At 38.2% G+C, this 20,845-nt stretch overlaps 1 protein-coding gene across 1 annotated transcript in view; it reads left to right on the forward strand.

The window, feature by feature from the left end:
• OXCT1 (3-oxoacid CoA-transferase 1) overlaps nucleotides 1-20,845 on the forward strand; it is a 129,736-nt gene that overhangs the window by 57,945 nt on the left and 50,946 nt on the right. Inside the window, exons 8-13 of the mRNA XM_044779370.2 lie at nucleotides 3,697-3,804; nucleotides 5,062-5,176; nucleotides 7,711-7,805; nucleotides 10,115-10,163; nucleotides 15,564-15,636; nucleotides 16,249-16,324. Coding sequence (XP_044635305.1) covers nucleotides 3,697-3,804; nucleotides 5,062-5,176; nucleotides 7,711-7,805; nucleotides 10,115-10,163; nucleotides 15,564-15,636; nucleotides 16,249-16,324 — 516 coding nt within the window. The remainder of the gene's footprint in view (nucleotides 1-3,696; nucleotides 3,805-5,061; nucleotides 5,177-7,710; nucleotides 7,806-10,114; nucleotides 10,164-15,563; nucleotides 15,637-16,248; nucleotides 16,325-20,845) is intronic.

Consider the following 20,845-nt stretch of genomic DNA (forward strand, 5'->3'; position numbering starts at 1 on the left):
TTGCCAAGTAAAAACAAAAACATCATCGCCCGAGGATGAATTCTTATCCCCTCTCTGAGCTTGAAAATAGAACTTTTCAGAGTTATAAAGTCGGAAGTGTGCGGGGCAGAGAAAGCAACCTTTTAAAACAAAGTTCACATCAATAATAAATAACATTTCCTAGCCTGTATTTTCCTGTTAATGACTGAAGACAAGTACTAATTAGAGAAGCCTCAAGTGTCTGGATCTCTAGATGTACCAGATGGTGCTGTGAAGAACTGTGCAGAGTGCCAGGGAGAAGCCTGGCTTGTTCTTAGCTACCTTTTCCCCATCTTGATCCTGTCTGAGGACACTTAAACATGCCCATTGCTCTGCACTGAGGCTTTTTCTTTGTTCTTTGTTCTCTGTCCTACCCAATTCTGATTCCAGGAGGTCCATTTCTGCCATCGTTAGTGAGTGCTCTTGTGAGCTTTTATTCTTACTTTTTCTCTAACAAGCTCGTTTTGTTCATCTTTTTCTTTTAAGATTTCCTTTGACTCTTAAGTGATCGCCTCATCTTGCTAGACTGTTCCCCCCACGTTGGTTCTTTCTTACCGTTCTTTCTCAAGATCACACAAAACCAGCACAGAAGCCTTCAATCCCTTCAATAGCTAGCATTAAGATAGTTCTGCCTCTTCAGTTTTTTTTAAACTCTTTTCACAGATTGTCTGAAAACATATGTTTCCTTCTTTTGGTTTGTACTTCAAATATTTTCTTCCTTTGCTATTAACTCTGCTAACCAACTCTGAGAAAGCTTGGATTTTTGTATGGAAATTCTCATTAATGTTGAGTGTTGATATTGTTGGACAAAAGCTGCACATGCATTTTCTACAATATGGAAATCATTCATATTAGGATGACAAAGCGTGGAACTGATTACATTTAACCGGATTCTTGCTTTTCATCAGAGTTGTTTTACCAGGACATGTTCTTTCACTCTATTTGTTGTGAAAATCATGATGTAATTGCCCTTGGTAAACAAACCTTGTCTTAAATTGGTGTTTTTTGCTGAAATTTTGTTTGGTGGAACCAGAAGAAAATAGTGATTGGTTAAATTTCCGGATTACGTGAGAAGTATAACTTTTCTTTTTCCTTTCCATTGAATTTCTTGCCCCTGCTGAAGGGGAAAGGCAGGGAGACCAGTTAGGAAGCTGCTACAGTAATTCTAGCAGGAGATAGGAGGACCTGAACTTTTGTAACAGCATTAGGCATGGAGAATAATTTGCATTATTACCTTCAAAAATGTCGGCAAAAAGGGTTTCCTTAATTTATTTCATAGTATAAGTTCTTTTAGAGTTTAGAAACCACAATTTTTTTTAGAATCTCTTTTCTTTTTAACATTTCCTCGTTGGTACATGTCTAACTAATTAAGGAATTTATCACATCTCCCACTTAAGTATTTCCCAGTTTTGGAAACTAACTTACTTGGTGTCTATTACATCTTTAACAAAATAAATTTGTAGGTTTTTCCCTCCTTGATTATAAAAGTAAATGAGAAACAAAAATAGCTTGTACTATCACCCAGAGATAATAATTATTAGCATTTCAGTGTATTTCTTTTGAGTTTTGGTAGGTATAGAAATAATAGTTTGTGCCAAAGGGCATATCTGTAAATAGTTTTTTCCTTAGACAAAATATTGCATTTTTATGAAACATTAAATTATGAGATATTGTTAAATATTATGAGAACATAATATTGATTCATCATGTAGATGTGCCATATACATTTTACCCTTATCCTATCCTTGACCATTGAAGTTGATGCCAACTCATTATTTTAACAAATGTTGTGGTCATTATTTTTGTGAGTAATGTCTTCATATATATCCTCAGGATAATGGATTCAGGTATAAACAAATTTTAAAGTCAAGAACTAATTTGAAGGCTTGAATTGAGTTAAGTGTAAAGATGTGAGTGAGCCCTACTGGCTGAAAGTTCCCGCTAGTTAAGAGGTTGCATTAGTACTTAGCTGCTCTGCACTCTGTTCGTCCACCTCCTCTTCACCTGGTCACCACCTTGGGTGGGAAATACCAGAGCATAGAGAGGTTTGGAGGGGGAGATACCGAGTACAGTGATGGGCAATCCCCCTGCCCCGCCAGCTCATTCTCGGATGAATGTGGGTATGCGTCTCTCCCCACTATGTCAGCTCAGATGCCCACATGTCTACCGACTCGTCCTTGGAGTTTCTGTTTGATTTTCGTCAAGAGCCTCCTGTTTACCAAGGAAGATAGCTTCTATCTATCATGTCCTATTCTTTTTCAACTATCTTGGAGCTCTGCACAACAACTAAAAGGACTCTTGTAATCCCTGATGTTTTTTCATTGTAGGAGGAGCATGGTGTGGGCATACGTGGTAGAACTGCATAAGAAGGGCTACTTAACCTCAAAACTTCTGGAGAGTTCAGTTATTAATTTAGGAGAAAGGTTTAATACAACTCTGCTTGTGCCAGGCAGTTCGTTTAAGGAAATAGTTATTTGCTTTGGGTGTGGCATCTTTTAAGCTGAGCACTCACTATCTTCAAGATAATATTTTTTGCTGGCACCAGACAGATAATTGTCTGACCAGAACAATGTTGACCTTAGTTTTTCTTGACCTTTGTTTTTATGTTGATGTGAAAAACAGTTTTTTTTGTCCTTTTTCCTATGAGTTCTTAGAGAGCAAACTAACTTGGCGGCATTTGTATTGCTATAAAATGCCCTTTTGCTTTGTGAGTGACTTTAATTCTAATTACGTTGAGTATTTCTAGTTACTGTTAATATTCTTCTTTGAAATTTCCATATTGAAATTAATGATCTGTCTCTGAAATTATTTCAGTGACTGCAGATTTCTATCATGATCCTAGGAAGCTAACAACAGGAATAATTAAAAACTGTTACAAATAGCATTTGTATCTCTATTTAAAAAGCTCTTCAATTGACCAAGCAGATGTTGTTACAGATTTTTGTCTTTAATATGATAAATTTCCCATTAATTTTGAAAATCTGGGCTTAAGGGATGTGCTTTCAAGTTTTGCAGAGTTGAGCTGCAATTTGTGAAAGTTCAAGCAGCTGTTCTGACAAACCATTTGACAAATTTGTAACTGAGGCTGTTTTAGACAAAGACTTAAGCTCTGGAGCTTTATGTTTTGTATTTCATGTTTAGACACATGCATTTTAATTTCTTCTTTTTTTTGGGTCCGGAAGGCATGATATACATTACACACATACACACATTTATACATACGTATATACGTGTGTGTACATATATATGTGTGTATATATACACATTTTCTCTCTCTTTTATATATATATGTGTGTGTGTGTATATACGTATAATTTTTTATGTTATATATCCAACTTAAGGAGGTAAAGATGTATTTACTTCACTTTTTTTTTTTTTTTTTAAAGATTTTATTTTTCCTTTTTCTCCCCAAAGCCCCCCAGTACATAGTTGTATATTCTTCGTTGTGGGTCCTAGTTGTGGCATGTGGGACGCTGCCTCAGCGTGGTTTGATGAGCAGTGCCATGTCCGCGCCCAGGATTCGAACCAACGAAACACTGGGCCGCCTGCAGCGGAGCGCGCGAACTTAACCACTCGGCCACGGGGCCAGCCCCTTTACTTCACTTTTTTTAAAAAAATAAAAAATGTTCAGTTTAAACTTTCACTGTTTAATTTTTTAAAAATTTTCTCTTTGCCCAGGTTGAAGAAATTGTGGATATTGGATCATTTGCCCCAGAAGACATTCATATTCCTAAGATTTATGTACATCGCCTTATAAAGGGAGAAAAATATGAGAAAAGAATTGAGGTAATTGACTCAGTTTCTTTGTCAGTGTCTACAGATCTGATTCTCAGAGATGTGTGTCCCTGGGGCCATTCCGGGTGATAGGGAATCGGTGCTGAGCAGGAAGTCTTGCTTTTGATCTTAGCAGGAGCCGCTCATGTGTCCATCATCTGTGTTACTGTGCAGCCCCACAGCGCCTTGTGTTCACAAAGTGTACATCACTTAGTTCCGTGACTCTCTAGACTGTGTCTTCCAGGCTTCTGTTGCTGTCCTAATTTATGACACATGGTTTTGGCTTGTCCTACAGGGTAGAGAAGGATAATCGAGTCTTTGGTGGCTTTACCCCTGCTAAACTCTTAGTGTTTGATTGTTCAGAAATATCTGTGCCTCTTGATGTTACTTTGCACTTTATAGAGTCCAGAAGCAACATCGTTTTCCATTAGTATTGGGCTCTGGGCTGCTGGTGGGAATGAGATCATGGCAGGGAATGAGTACCAGGAGCATTGGAGGTATTCCAAGGCTACCGAGAACATGAAGAATGACCAGCTGGGCCAGAATTGATATGAAGATTCTAGGGATCAGCAAGAGAGTAGGCATGCAGTGGGGATATCAGGGAATCAGAGATACCCTGTACCCTGTGGACAGCAAACAGAAAGACATTCTGCAATCCAAAACTAGTGTCAGGAGGCTAGGGACAAAGGAGGGAACATTTGCAAACAGCAGCCAGAGTCTGTGTCAAGGAGATTTGGTAATAGGAATAGTTTCCCGGTTGGTTTCTGGATATTTCTGTGATTCCTGTGATGCACTTGTAGCAAAACCAGTCTAGACTCTGCAGCTGGAAATAGGCAATTGGCAGCAGCGACACCTGGTAAACACATTCTGCTAGCCCTGCAAAAACAGAGTCCCAAATCTATTCCTTCTTTGTTCTGCCTCAATCCCTGAGCACCCCAGGAGAATTCGGTTGCAAGAGTCTTAAGAGTAAGAGTAGTAACAGTCAGAGTGACTGTAACAGAGGGATTGTTTACTTCAAAGCAACAGAACAAGTGTATCCTTCTCTTCAAACAAATCTGACCTCTTTCACTTTACTTTCTAAAGAATTATTATTGTCATCAAATGTCACCCATGTGATTCTTGTCTTACACTCTCTGTTGTTTGCAGATTTGCCTCGTAGTAGTAATGGGAGAGAGTTAAATTGTTTTTCAGTAAAATTTTGTATTTCAGCAGTGATAAAAAACAAGGTATACCTCAACCATGAGTAATTTATTTCTGTTTACTTTAAAGCGTTTATCAGTCCGGAAAGAGGGAGATGTAAAAGCCAAATCTGGGAAACCTGGAGATAACGTGAGGGAACGTATCATCAAGCGGGCAGCTCTTGAATTTGAGGATGGCATGTATGGTATCCTTTATCTTTCTGAAACCAGGCAAAGACACAGCTCTCACTTTTTCCATATTCCTCAGGCTAACTTTTAAAGCAGTTGATCAGTTTTTACAAAATGTGGCATATAACCTAAAGATACCAAGATACATGAAATTGAAATTATAATGTTTGCCTTCTTGAAACAAAATGGCAACCAAATATTTGTTTAGCTGTTTTCTAATATACAATGGATTTCAGTACAATGTGGCATTTGGCTAAAGATTTTTGGGAGAAGAGATTAACCAAGATGAGGGTTTCAAATCTCAGAGGTACTAGTTATAACCAGTGCTATTTACTTTCTCTATATTCTGACATTTGCATACTTGTTGAAACGTAAGATCCAACTTCTTAACAACCCCTTGTTTCCCTTGACGAAGATCCCGTGAGTGTATCCTTTCATGTCTAATGTTTTGTAAGGGTATTCAATAAATGCTTCAGTGAATCTGTGAGTCCGTTCGCCATTTTGCTAATTTTTAACACATCAAATGTTTAACTGTATGATATAAATAATATATATAAACCCAAAGAGTAGATGATAAAATACATATTTGTTGAATGGTGAATACAGTAAAGCCACATTTAAAGACCTAGGGCAGGTGGAACTGGAAACATGACAAGTGTCTCCATCCTGTGAGCTTCCCCTAGCCCGTGAATAGCATCTTTCAGACTGATAGTGACTGGGAGAAGTCTCTTTTTCTACTTTTTTTGTTTGGTTATTTACCTCCACCACCTCATTTTTATTTTCCAAGTTATACTTTGTGTTATGGTGGGAATTCACATAAGGAAAAAGAATATAATAGCGCTTCCTCCTCCAACTCCTGCATCAGCAAGATATAGAGTCAACCAAGTTAACTTAGCTGGTGAAGGCTAGTCACTGGCTTTTCTTCTCAACTCCAGTCAGTTGGTTTACTGTTGATATTTAAACTCGGACTATATGATAACACTACTTTTAGATACTAGTGGCTTCTAGCTGTTCTTTCTTCACTGTTACTGTATTGCCTATGAAAAATATTTGCAAGTCAGTTCATATATGTGATCTTTCCATATCACCTACTGTTTTTCAACCCAGAGTACATAGACTTTTTCTCCCTGGTATTTGATTTACTAAAAAGTACTAAAGAACTGAGAAAATTATACAGTATGATTAAAGAGTTGAAGTATAAAGCTTGTACCTTGGGTTGCCCTTACTTGGAAATACTTACTCATAATGGAATTAATATCTCAGTGTGTCCTGTACATCACTGTGAGAAATAAAGTGCAAATAACACTACGCTAGTCTGTGATTTGGTAAGAGATGAACCAAGTAGCTATCGTCTTAGCTTCATAGATGCACCGTATCCACAAGAAGTGACCTGGTTCACTGAGTCGATTGCTGGCCTTTGTAGTTTACAATATGGCAGCATATACAAACTTTGTTTTTTTCTGGCCTTGGATCATAACTATCTCATTGTTATTAGCATTTCATCAGATTGCGATCATTCTTTGCACTAATTCTGGTGAGGCCTGCAATGTTCAGTGGTAATGGACAGCATGGACAGAAATTCCAGGCAGTGTGAACATCTCTGATCTGGTCAGCCTGCTTGTGTTGAGAGGCAAGATTGAACCCATACCATTGCTTACAAATCAGGGTTGACCCTATTTTGATCATCTTAGAAAGAAAATTCAACACCCTCACTTAGCTCTTTGATGCTTTAACACAGCTACTTTTTATGTAATCTCAGTTGTATTTGCTGAAACTTAACCACCCCCCTGCCCTTCTTCTTTATAACTTAGAGAAGATTCAGTTACCAACGAATGTTATCACAGTAACCCAAAGGAATTGATACACTTTTAGGCAGACATTTTGGTATTGTTGGAAAACTTTTTTAAATTTAAAAATGGCAGGCTTTTTTTTTGCTGAGGAAGATTTGCCCTGAGCTAACATCTGTGCCAATCTTCCTCTATTTTGTATGTGAGTTGCCACTATAGCATGGCTGCCACCACGTGATGTAGGTATGCTCCTGGGAACCAAACCTGGGCCACCAAAGCAGGGTGCACCAAACTTAACTACTACACCATGGGGCTGGCCCTTTTTTAGGATATGGAATCATCTTTACTTTTAGTTGGGATTTTGAATAGTGACAATTGCTTCTAAACAAAGGTCAAGCCATGTCTAATAATACGTCAGTCATAATAAGTCATAAGATATCAGTCCAAATTTACTGAGCACATTAATGAAAATAAAAATGTCCTAAGACAAAAATGACCTCTTGGCTAGTCTACTGAAGCCGCCACTTTGATATCTTTATGGAAAAGCATATCAATGTTATTGAAAAGGCTGTGATTAATTAGAGATTTTCTTTTAAAAAAAGTTACAAAATACTGCCCAGCAGATGTTTGGAGAATATATTCAGTGATGACATTCAGGGCAAGTGCCTTTAAAGAAGGATTCTATTCAGATTTATATCCGTGGAAAATTCATGGCATAATCTCTCCAGCTTTTATGCTCTGGACCTTAACATTTTCTTTTCTAGCTAATTTGGGCATAGGAATCCCTCTTCTGGCGAGTAACTTTATCAGCCCGGATATGACTGTTCATCTTCAAAGTGAAAATGGAATCCTGGGTTTGGTAAGATGGAAATTAAAATTTTATCTCTGCAGTCTTGATGGAGAATGAGATATTCCATATCGTGTAGTATTCTTATAACTGAGAGTTGTTAGCTTAAAGTTCCCAACCTTATTTTTCTCTGTGTTCATCATCATATTAAAGTATTTAACTTTTCCCATGAAACAGAGGTAACTGTGAGCTTGTGTTGTTGATTTTCTGTGGTAGATGGTAGTTTCCTGACTATGTGAGCTTGGCTGTGTGCTCCTCCCTTGTCAGTCTGGCAGCTGCCACCTCCCCATCATGCCTGCTCAAGGAGCTGGCCTCCCAGTTTCCTCTTTGGTGAACTGTGAACCCTTGTGTGATTGGACAGGATAGTGAAGGTCATTAGCAATTCTCTATTAAAAATCAGCAAGGCTCTGAATGAGAAACTGAAGCATCAAGTTTCTGTTTTACGGCGGGGACATTTTTGACTGATGAATTCAAAAAATCTTACAAGTTCTCATTTAATTATTGTTTTGAGGCTGTGTTGCTCAAAAGGGTAGAATGTTCTCTTCTTCAAGATTAACCTTTCAGATGAGCTCAATTTCTTATAGAATTCGGCCATACTTTTTATTCAATATTATAATAAAATTAAGGAATGTTTTTGCTTGCAGGATGACATTTTTTATTTAATTGTTAACTATGGCAGAGATTACATATAGTTTACTAATTTATAGTATTCCTAATCTTTTGTTGTTTCTCAATAGATCTTAACTGTTAATGCAATAAAAATTGTAAATATGGAAAATGTATATCCAGTATTTAAAATATAAATAATGATCACGTGTATATATTTGATACTGATTGATTGAGGCAATAATCATGACTATTTTCAAAAACACAAAAATGGCATGTGTCTGGGTAAAAGCAGTTTCATATTAAAGTTAAAGACTCATACTTTTAAGGTGCCCTGGAGATTGTCTGGAGTGACCATTTCCCTCATTGTGAAGACAAGGGAGATAAGTGGATGTGAATTACCCATGGTCAACGTTTAAAGGAAAATCTACACAAGTCTAAAACTTTAGGCGCCACTTCAATTTATTTAAAGGATAAATTTTTGGTCCCTCTTTAGAAAGTATGTTAATATTTTACTTCCAATATTTCCTCATTCTTGGCTCCATTTTATGTCTTTGTCTTTTTCCTTTTCCTATTTCCTCTCTTTTTGTTTAATATATATTATGTTGTGAAACTACTTGCCCCATTAAAGTAATTAGAGATGCCTTATAAAATACATACAAAATTGAAAAACAAAACCTTACTGAGAATCACTGGGCCAAGGGGAATAAGGGCATCAGAACTTAGATGTGGTGAGAGGGAGGGTTAGAGCCCCAGGTTGGAGCCTTTAGGAGCAGTACATGAAAAAGCTAGAACTTTGCCTCTCTAGGTCCTTCTAGCCAAATAATGCAGCCACTTAACTTGTATTCACTGATGCTACCAGAAAGGTTTATGAATAAGATTGGCCGCATAGTACATACTAAATAGTTACTTTCTGTTTTACTGACCTATATTTCTAACAGCTTAACGTTTCTTTCAAACTTTGGTAATTGTTAGAAAATATTTTTCATTTACCTAATCACAGGTATTAATGTAGAAAAGAGTAATCAATATGAGAAACAGAGCCACAGAAACATCGGAATCACTTTTAAAAGTTTCACTTCAAGTCTTTTGATGATAATTTCCTAGGGTTTTTTAGAGAAGTTATTTATATTACAGTGTTGTGGGTTTTTTTTTTTTTTAATTTTTTTTTTCCTTTTTCTCCCCAAAGCGCCCCGGTACATAGTTGTATATTCTTCGTTGTGGGTCCTCCTAGTTGTGGCATGTGGGATGCTGCCTCAGCGTGGTCTGATGAGCAGTGCCATGTCCGCGCCCAGGATTCGAACCAACGAAACACTGGGCCGCCTGCAGCGGAGCGCGCGAACTTAACCACTCGGCCACGGGGCCAGCCCCGTGTTGTGGGGTTTTTTTGGTTTTTTTGTTTTTTTTTTTTGCTGAGGAAGATTTGCCCTGAGCTAACATCTGTTGCCAGTCTTCCTCCTTTTTGCTGAGGAAGCGTTGCCCTGAGCTGACATCTGCTGCCTATCTTCCTCTTTATGTACGTGAGCTGCTACCACAGCATGGCCACTGACAAACGAGTGGTGTAGGTCCATGCCTGGGAACCAAACCTGAGCTGCTGAAGTGGGGCTTGACAAACTTAACCACTAGGCCACTGGTGCTGGCCCTATATTACAGTTCTAGTGTGTGCTTTAGTGAGAAACTTCTTTTACTAATTGACCATGTGCTTTATTTGACAGGGTCCATATCCGTTACAAAATGAAGTTGATCCAGATCTAATCAATGCAGGTAAACTCACTCATTACATGTTTCTCCAGTGTTTTCCTTTGCTGTTAATTTAGCTCTGTGTCGAATAATAATAATAATGAGTTGATTCCTTGTCTTTTCCTGGAGAGTGCTCCAGTGTATTTTTCATTAAGGAGGAGAGATAATCCTTCCTAGTCCCCTCTTTGCCTGGCTTGCTGGTTAGAAGTCTCCGCTTATTTAGGGCAGCCTAAGGTAAAGGAGAAATTGCAGGTGGGGATACAGATAACGACAAGGGCTTTGGTGGGTCGATCAGTCAGAGTCCTGGCAATGTAGAGAGAGCCCTCTCAAATGGAGTAATGAGAAGAATTACAGGAAGGGGCAATTTATAAGGGTGTGAACAGGATTAAAGGAAACCAGAAAAGCATGGTGAAGTACCACAGGGAATTATTACCATCCCTAGGCCTTAAAGGGCAGCTGTGGGAGAGGGCCACCCAACAGGCGCTGTGGCCTTTGGTAGAGGAGTACAGCTATCTTGCAGAAACCTGGGGCGGGTGGGTGTGGGGATTTCCTCTGCTGGGTCTTCTGCTTGTGCCTCCCGTTGGCCAATCCCAGGTTGAAATAGATGTGCCTTCCCAGGATGAGAAGGGTGGAGAGTGGATCCATAAAAAGAAAGGATCTGGCACACTGAGGGTTTTGTTGTTGATGATACTGTCCTCGAGTCCTCATTGGAGTGGGAGAGCATCCTTCAGAAGTTCAAGGGTGCTTAAGGGTGTGCTCTGTCACTAAGTACGGCCCAGTGATGTGAGTAATAAATGCAGAGTTTCCTTGGATTGGGTACTCTAGGCTTCTCTTCTCCTTTGTTCCTACACTCAGATGCTTTGCCTTTTATTCTTAGCCTTTTATTTGGGACATAGAGTCACATGTAGTAGCAGCCTAGAGGAGGAAAATTGGTCATCATCACTGCCTGCGCTTGAAGCAACACTGCCACCATGTTGGGGCTGAAGATTGTTATTAGAATGGGGCTGCCTATAAGAAGCTAGTTTTTATGTTTAGCATGATTTTCTTTACCCTTCTTTTACTCCTATTCACTCTACCCACACCTAAATATTATTCTTACTTCACGTTCAAAAATAGTATGTGTAAATCTCCGAAAAGAAGCAATATTAGCTGAATATAAAGGCCAGCTGCCAAGTAGAAAGGATGTTTGAGACTTGGAATTTTTGGAAGTAGAACAGCTTCTGGTCGAATAGTTGAATTAGTTAACACAACTCAACTCTGAAAGGCCCACTGTGATAAAGCAATGACATTTAACCAAGGCTGTAATTTAATTGTACTGTACCCTTTAGCAATAGCTCATTGATCTGTGAAAATATTTGCTGCTTGGTTTAATTAATTTATGATGTTAGCGAGTTATTTGCAAAGTGAATAACTCCATTTTCCAAATTTCAGGCTTGAGTTCATAAAACCTGCATTCCTTTGAAAAGTTGTTATTCTTTTCAATGACGTTGTTGGACAGTAGGCGTTTCTGATTCCATTGAGCTTAAAAGTAGTTCCATCCTAATGAAGCCACCAGTTTTATACTTCAACTTCTGAAATACCACATACAGTCTTAAACTGCTTGGTAAAACAAGAATTCATTGCTTTTGGGAAACCAAGCTGCAAAGCAGTTTAATAATATTCAAATACTCTCATCAAAGTTCTCTTTGGGATTTATGATGCTTTTGACTTTGGAACTGTCTAAATTAGGGAGGAAATACTTTAAGCTAGAGAACCCAGAATATAAATTGGTGGTTTCCTCAACTTCCCAAATTTGACACTTACCTGGAAGATCAGCCTATTGTTTGTGTTAATTTGAAAGGATTTTTATAGAATCCCTCGGAATGAATACAAAGAGTTATGTTTCTGGGTATAATCAGTGTAATAAAATTTTTAAATAATAGAACTATTTCTAAGGATCTCTTTTTCTAAATAATAATAACCTCATATGATTATGTAGCAATGAATTACCACTTATAAAGTACTATCTAGTGTATAGCATACTTTTTCACATGTATTATACCATTTCAACCTCGGATGAAACCTCATTATACAGATTGGGAAACTGAGGCCCAAAAAATGAAGGGATGTGCTCAAGATCACTTTGCTAGGGAGTGGACACTTGCAGTCTCCTGCTCCTGGCCCCTGGCCTTTTCCTCTGTTCATTGAGCTACAGTCTCTGATAAGCTGACTTTTACAAAGGTGCAGAGGGCAGTGCTTAGAACATTTCAGAGGTCCCATAAGGTCTGGGCTTGAACCTGCACCATTCCAGTGCAATTATGAAATTTCTAACAAGTCTCATGTTGTAGCTTTCATGTTAATGTGCATTTTGTATTCTTCTCTATTTCTTAATATTATTTTCTTATTTAATTATACAAATAATGTTTTAAATGACTTACCTTTGATTGAAACTGCTTTGGAAAGAACCACCATGTTAATCTCATGGCATATAAATATCTCTGACCACCCACTCCCATGTGCCTCTACAGCAGAGGTTATCTGTGGGCAAGGGGGGTGATTTTACTCCCCTGGGGCATGTGATAACATCTGGAGACATTTTTGATTGTCACACCTTGGGGAGTGTTACTGGCATTGAGTGGATAGAGGCCAGTGATACTGTTAAGTATCCTACAATAACCAGAACAGCCCCCCATACTCCCAAGAGTTATCCAGCCCCAAATGTCAATAGTGCCTGCTCTAGAAGTCTGGGTGCCACATCTGAAGAAACACAGACTAAGGTACAAATAGTACAGCATTCAATATCTATCTCATGGTTACAACTGACCTTTCCGACTCTATCTTTCACTACAGCCTCCAAGGATGCCTGTGTCCACCCATTCTGGCTTCTGGGTCTATTCTGATCATGACTCATGCTTTCCTTCCACCATGTGTTTGCTCTTCCTGTGCCCTTCACCATATTTTTATTCTCTCCTCTTCCTTTTCCATCCCCATCTCCTTATTGGTAATTTGCTATTGAAATGCATTATACCTCTCCTTTCAAGTCCCAGTTCATTGTCCTCCCCAAATCCTTCTGTGGCTGAAGTGTAGTTCCCAGACCCATAGCATCAGCAGCAGCATTGCCATCACTGGGGACTTGTTAGAAATGGAAATTCTCAGGCCCTCCCACACACCTACTAAATTATAGACTCTGGGCATTGAGCTCAGCGGTCTGTGTTTTTATAAGCCCTCCGTGTGATTCTGGTGGGTGTTATAGTTTGAGAACCGTTAGTTTAGGGCACATGTGTTTTCTTTGTAACACTGTTCAAGGCACGCAATAGACATTTATTTGATATTGAGTGAATGACATGTTAATCATGAGCTAAAGGACTCAGTAACTATGACATTGAATAACTATAGTGCCCAAATATCATGAAAGGATCTAGACATACACAGAGAAAAATTGGAGGAGACAGAAATCAATCAGAAATAGCCAAATAAGATATCTTTTTCTTTAAGATACTGATTATATTATTGGTTATAGTTATTTCTTGACCAAATTTGGACATTGTATTTGAAAAACATGGACTCAGTTTTAGGATATCTATTTTTGTTTAGGTATTGGATGTTTAAAAATGCTGAAAATTAACTTTGCTTCTGAAGAATGTAATTTGTAAGATGCCAGAATGTTAACAGGAGCCTGACAATGACTTTGTTTTCATGAGAGTTGTTTATTGGACCCTTTAATAAAACTATGCTTCATAAATCACATGAGGAGAGCCGAAGCTCTCTCCATTGATCTCAAAGTTTCCTATAAAGTGGCAAATACTGCCTTCTATGTACCAGCAGATGGTGGAGATTGCCCTTTGAAAGTCATTGCGATTCAGCACATCAAAAAAAAAAAGAACTGAAATTTTTATGTTTCTCTGTTTTTTTGTCCTACAAATTCTTCCTCCTTGCCTCTCCTCCTCAGAATTTGTGAGGAACTAAATTTGCTGGACCTGAAAGCTGTGTTAGGATAAGGTTTAGTTGCATTGTGCCTGTCCTAAAGTCTAGGGTTCACAGGCTGGCTGTATCACCCCACTGTATAAGCCAATTGCTGGGTCCTGAACATTATCCCTAGAGGGGCGACAGCATTGTCTCTTTGCTAAGTAGGTTTGGAGTGAGGAATAATAACAAAGACAATAATAAAAGCTAATGTTTATGCAGTCCTTTCTCTATGCCAGGCACTTCGAGTAAGGACTTTACATGCATTATTTCATTTAATCTTCCAAATCTTACGGGCTGTCTAAAAGCCCCTACCCGTCACATCACAAAGTATTTTCCAAAGCTTTTTAGCTCTGTGGTACTTTGAAAGATGTGAAAATGTTTCCTTTGTTTAGAATCAAACTCCTTTGGGATATATAAATAGTCTTACTCTTTCTCTATATGTGAGCTCAAATGAAGGGGAATATTGATGGAGACATTAGCTTTCTGGAAGACTTGAGAAGCTGAGGCTACAGCTGTGTTGCATGATCAGACCACCCTGATCCTGTTGTGTCTGGGAACATTTCTCTATTCCAGTCTTGGAATCACGACTTTTCTTCCCCTTCTGTTTGTCTGCCCTATTAAACTGGAGTAATGAGTGGGATGTTCTCTGACAGTTGACTTGTCTTTGGCAACACGGTATGTGAGCACTTTTCTGGTTGAAACCAGAAGCTTCTCCTCGGCACCTGGCTCCTGAAGAGACAGGAAATAGATAACAAGGAGAAAGCAGCTCAGATATACGTTGGCCAGTATTAGGATGTTATACCCTGATTTCATCAAAGTTCTATGGTTTTAACAAAAACTTATAGGAGCAAGAGAGGAAGGATGAGGCAGGGAGAGAAAGAGAGAGAGACTGAAAGAAGAGATTCAGGCCTAATGATGTTAAGGAGTTCTCAGTGGGACCTCTCTTTCTAGAATATTCATTGATGTTTAAGAAATATCTGAGGGGCATCTCCTGGGTCATTCCCCGCAAAGTTGCATTTCTTCATATTTATTCCACAGTCTCTTTACTCTAGTGACTGCGCTAGCACTGGATTCTGACAGGTGCATCTCAGGAACTCCTTTCCTCCTCCACTCCTGTTAGCATTCAGCAGGGGCTTGGGAAGGGAGTGGGGCTGGTGGGAGGTCGGGATGGGTACAGCCAACAGCAGGGTGCATTGCCTGCAGAGAATTTCAAGACAATAATAAAATTAAAACATGGTCTGTTTTTATTGTCACCATGCAAGGGCAACTCTGAACAATGTTAGTGACAAAATGCTCCTCTTTGTAGGATGGACAGTTCCCTTTGTGTCCCCCCATCCCTGTTGCCACTGTGTTTTGGTAAAGGAAGCCTTAGTTCTGTAGGGGACAGAGAAGGTATAGACCCCTGTCTCCGTGTGATTTCCACTCTTAGAAATCTAATAGTCTTTTCTTTCTTTTTCTTTCTTGTGTGTGTGTGTTTAGGCAAGGAAACAGTTACTGTTCTTCCAGGAGCTGCTTATTTCTCCAGCGATGAGTCATTTGCGATGATTAGAGGGTACGTAATAACGGAGCCCCTCATGTTTCACACAGTGTGGAATGAGCTTAGTCACCCCGAGTGTGTTAGCAAGGCTCTGAGACACAGCCACATCTCCCAGCCAGAAAACCATCATGGGTTTGTTTGGCTGCACCAAGATGTGAAATTATTCACATTGAATGTTGGGAATTGGAACCTCCAGCTGCTATTATTAAAAGAACCCCCTGAATGGAGTATATATTTGTATGCCAACTATACTAAAGTGAACATTTTTAGGGTTCTTTCTGAGGATATCCTAACATTTTCTACAAACGGTGTGTTCATTTTCTAGCTAGGGTTTGTCTGCACATGCAGCCCCATTCTCATGTGCCGAAGGAAACAAACTCACTGTGTACACCTGTTTTTAATTTGTTTTTGGAGACAATATAGGCTATGTATATTTTTTAAAGAACTCTTAATGGCTGTTTCTCTACATCAGCTTGAGCTGATCTATTTGGAAATCAGGTGATTGGTGGGAGAAAGCAAATGTATTTTGAGGATATAGAATTATTTATTTTAGTTGCTAGCAATTTCAAGCAAATGGGACATAAAGCTTGTCAAGTTTGCTTTATATTTCCTCTTTTTCTTTCTCAGGGGACATGTCAATCTAACAATGCTAGGAGCAATGCAGGTTTCCAAATATGGTGACCTGGCTAACTGGATGATACCTGTAAGTAGACATTGTATTATTTTGAATTATGCTGGTCAGAATAATTGTTTTTGAAATATTAAGAAAAGTTTTGTCAAATTGCTATGAGAGCACAATACAGTTATTAACAAAGAAATATTTTAATGTGTATTTCTTATTTGAATCAAATTTTAATTAAGCAAGCACTGAGAAATATTCAGCTTTGCCAGTTTGCTATGTAGTTGGGACTGAAAATAGGCAAGATCAGGACCAAAGCAGAATTTTCGATAAAGAAATAGAGGTAGGGAAAATTTAAAAAAAAGATGGTTTAATTACAGTCAGATAAAAGAAATACAAATATTTAGCATAAGTAACTTTTATAACTAGAAAGAACAATGAATGAGTTCATTAATTTTATGTTAATTCTATTATTTTCTTATTCACAGTGATTAAAGTCCTTTCTTGATCAATGAAGTGACCCCATAAATAATCAGTCACATTGTCTTCCATTATGGCATACGGAGCCTGTGATGTTTAAATAGGCTTGTGAAATGCAAACAGTTTTTGTTTACTAACGACCCATATTAAGGAAAGAACCTCTTAGAATTAGCTTTGGAAGAAGGATTGTAATCAGTTAGTTTATGAGTGTGGTTCATAATGTTCCAGGTTTTTGCTTTCTGATACGTGTATGGAAACAAGAATGAATGCACGTTCATGATTATGAGCTCTTTTTGGCTGGTAGCTCTGGTTACTCTTTTTATGTATGTGTTTAAGGATTTCTGTTTCTGGGGCTGGCCCGGTGGTGTAGTGGTTAAGTTCACACACTCCGCTTCCGTGGCCCGGGGATCGCAGGTTCAGATCCCAGGTGTGGACCTAGCACTGCTCATCAAGCCACGCTGTGGAGACATCCCAAATAAAATAGAGGAAGATGGGCAGAGATATGTTAGCTCAGTGACAATCTTTCTCAAGCAAAAAGAGGAAGATTGGCAACAGATGTTAGCTCAGGGCCAATCTTCCTCACAAAAAAATAAGTAAATAAATAAAAATAAGGATTTCTGTGTGTTTCTCTGTAGCATCAGCTAAAAGGAATTTGTTTAAGTAACTGAGGCTGGTGTTTTATGATTTGAAAGTTTTTTTTGAAATCTTTTAGATTTTTCTCTAATAATTTTTGAGGAAGGTGGATTAGTATAGTTGATCACAATGTTAGACAGAGATTATGTTTGTTTGACTCTTTTGATCTAATACCGCCTGTAATATTATTTTAAAGTTTTAATAATTATTAAAGCCCTGATTCTCAAACTTGGTTGCATATTGGAATCACCTGAGAGTTTTAAAAAATATTGATGCCTGTGTTCCACCCCCAGAGTTTCCAGTTTATTTAATCCGGGATGTAGCATGGACACAAGGCATTTTATAAGCAACACTGGTGATTACAAAATGTAACCAAGTTTGAGAACCAATGTATTAAAAAATGATCATAATTCATATTTAAAATGTAATGGAAAAATGTGATTGACCAATTAATAGTAAGAACCCTTAGCAAATTATTGATTATATTATTATGTTAGTTTAAAAATGTTTGTCATTCTAGATCAGCCGTAGTTAATAACAGTTGGCAGCTTTTGAAGGCTTCAAAGAAATCAGGGAGGGTCTCCTGAGCATCGTACTGTGAGTCAGATTGACAGTTTATGGAAATTCTTACTTGTGTAGGAAATCAGAATGAATTTCTACTTTCAAATTTTAGAAGAAGACCATATGGGTAGTTGAAGGAGCGCGGAGAAGCAAGCCCTAGGTTTTAGCCCTGACTCTACCAGTACTTAAGGTGTGACCTTGAACATGTCACTTAAGCTCCTTGGGTTAAAGCATCCACACCTATAAACTGAGGGTTTGAGACTAGATCATTTCAGGGGTCCCATCTGGCTCTCATAGCAGTTAAGAGCGAGGGCCATGTAGTGAGACAGACCTAAAATCCTATCCAGACCTAAACCAAAAATCCTATTTTTGTCATTTGCCGGCAGTGTAACTTGAGATACTTGTCTGCTTTTCCTTATCTGTAAAATGGGAACGATATAATACTACTTACTTTATAGGACAATGTAAAGGAGTAAATGATGTAATGCAATCAATGTGCATAGCACAGAGGTTGACATACAGTACATGCTAAATAAACAGGTTGTTATTATTTCATGGGTCTTTTAGAGGGAGAAGTTGGGGTTACCTGGCAGAGAAGGGAATAGCATTGGTTACTGTGAACAAAAGAAATACCGTTTTAAATATGTCTGTTTCGTGGGACTGTTAATGAGTTTTGAAATCAGTTTGCACAGTGGTCCTGGATATAGAGCAGAAACACGTTCCACACATTTTTGCCTTCAGGGAACTTGGACATCTTTAAAAGTCACTATACGGTTTGTTTATGTTATGGTTTAGCACACAGTGCTGTGAAGGCTGGAAGCTCTCATAGTGAAAGCATACATTATGTAATTGTCATTTGTAGGAAAGATTTTCCAATGTGTGTCAAATTTTTGCATATCCTGTTGAGACTCCTGTGAATGATTTAAAAATCGGTGCGTATTACTTGGTAATTTTCTTGATACAATTTAGAGCTCATGAGTTTCCAAAGGACTGGACCCAGCAGGGCGGCGATGGGGAACTCTGGAGTTCTGAAGGAACACTGAGAAAAGTTAAGCATAGAAAGTGTTCTTGTGTCTGGTTCTGCTCTTTTGGTAATGAAAGTTGGGGTCTGATGAACATTTCTTTTGTTCTTTTAGTAACTAAGAATCACTTCTTGGCTTCTTTCTATGTTGTGCACAGTGTATATTTTGATTCCTTTGGACATAGGATAGCTTAAGAGTCAAGACCATGAGCTTTAGTTTGGAAGAGATCTGATTTGAATTTCAGCTCTACCTCTTACAGATGATACGATCTGGAGGACACGTTTTTGTCAGGATTAAGTGAGAAGAAAATGAAAAGAGAATGCTAAAAGCATTCTATAAATAGTGGGTATTATTTTCATTTTCTTCAATGCTCTATTGCTTAAGCTTAAAGAGGGAATATTTGCCTTAAAATACGTTGTCATAATGAGCAAGACTATATTTTACAGTCAATAGTACAACCCATTTATCCTAAGTTCGTATTCAAGTACCAAAAATTAAGCCCTTTGAGGACACATTTCTTGCTCTTGTTAGTTATGGATAAGATACAGCATAGCCTCCTTATATAGTTTCAGTGAGCAATCTATTTCTATTTGTCCCAAAGATTTATGTTGATTTATAAAATTTAAATATATTTTTATTGCAAGATCTGGCAGTCAAGAAGCTGCAAAGTTCAGCTTTATTATATCATTTTTCATTTACATTTATCTTTTTACTGAGTTTAATAATCTTTCAGTGGTTGTAAAGCCTTGAGTTTCTCTGCCCCATGGCATCCCCATCAATCATTACAGTGTCAGATTATAATAAACATTATACTTTTAAGGGCGGCCAATGGTGTGGATGCTATTTGTCTTATTCTTTAATAGCTTCTTAGTCTGCAGTGTTGGTCCCATGTACCCAGATTTTTAAAAATTCTGCCCTGAGCATCTGAAGAGAGAAAACTGGATAAAACAGTAGTTGGCTCCCTTGTGTTCCCTGATTATCGTGGTGGCAGTAAAACCCCAGGCAAGCCACGAAAATGTGGCAAGATGTACAATCCATTGAATCTGCATTCAGGACTGCTCTGGCCTTCCTGATGCCTATTTTTGGAAAACAGCTGCCATAGATTACTGACTTGTGAAGGGACGCAGATGTGTACAATCAACTATGAGGGCTAGTTGTTGAAAGCATGCAACAGTGGCCCACTGGACAGGGCTGCTGTATATGAGTAACACAACACCCAAGGGACCATTCCTTCGATGCAGGGAGAATTGAAATGAGGCATTCTTAAAGCAAGGAGAATAGGATGTTTTTGGTGTTTGTTTTTCCCTCACATTTTTCATTTCTTTGTGCCTTTGAAAAGAATAAATACAAATTAATGTTGTACTCCCGTATGCCACATGTATGAGTACATAAAATTGCTTTGGTCTTCTAGATATGATGTCTGTTTTAAATAAGCTAACTCTCTAGGCTTCCTGTTTGTACAACTAAGGGAGTTTATGTTCATGATTCAGTGTTGTGTTTTAGTTGCATCAATTGTAGTCTAAATATTAAACCCATAGATAGACATATTAAAGATTACAGTATAGATGAAGATATAAACATACAGATATACATATGGCTTTGTCACATTGGTGTCTTGTTCATTGGTCCCAAGGCTCAGGAAACTGCAAACCATTGGTAAGGAAGAAGGACAGGTGTGAAATATGTGTGTGATAGTATGATGCTTTTACAATTATTTAGTAATGCTCTTGCCATATCAGTGTAATGTAGTGGTAAGTGTACAGAACTTTGGAATTAGAAAGACCTGCGCTTCAACACTGGTTCTATCACTTCTTGGTGATGTGGCAAATCATTTCATGTTAGTATACTCATTTGTAAAATGATAATATTTAGTATACTAATTCTTGGGATTAAATTAGTTCATTGCTTC

The sequence above is a fragment of the Equus asinus genome, chromosome 10 (assembly GCF_041296235.1).
Source record: "Equus asinus isolate D_3611 breed Donkey chromosome 10, EquAss-T2T_v2, whole genome shotgun sequence".
In the NCBI taxonomy this organism is placed as follows: Eukaryota; Metazoa; Chordata; class Mammalia; order Perissodactyla; family Equidae; genus Equus; species Equus asinus.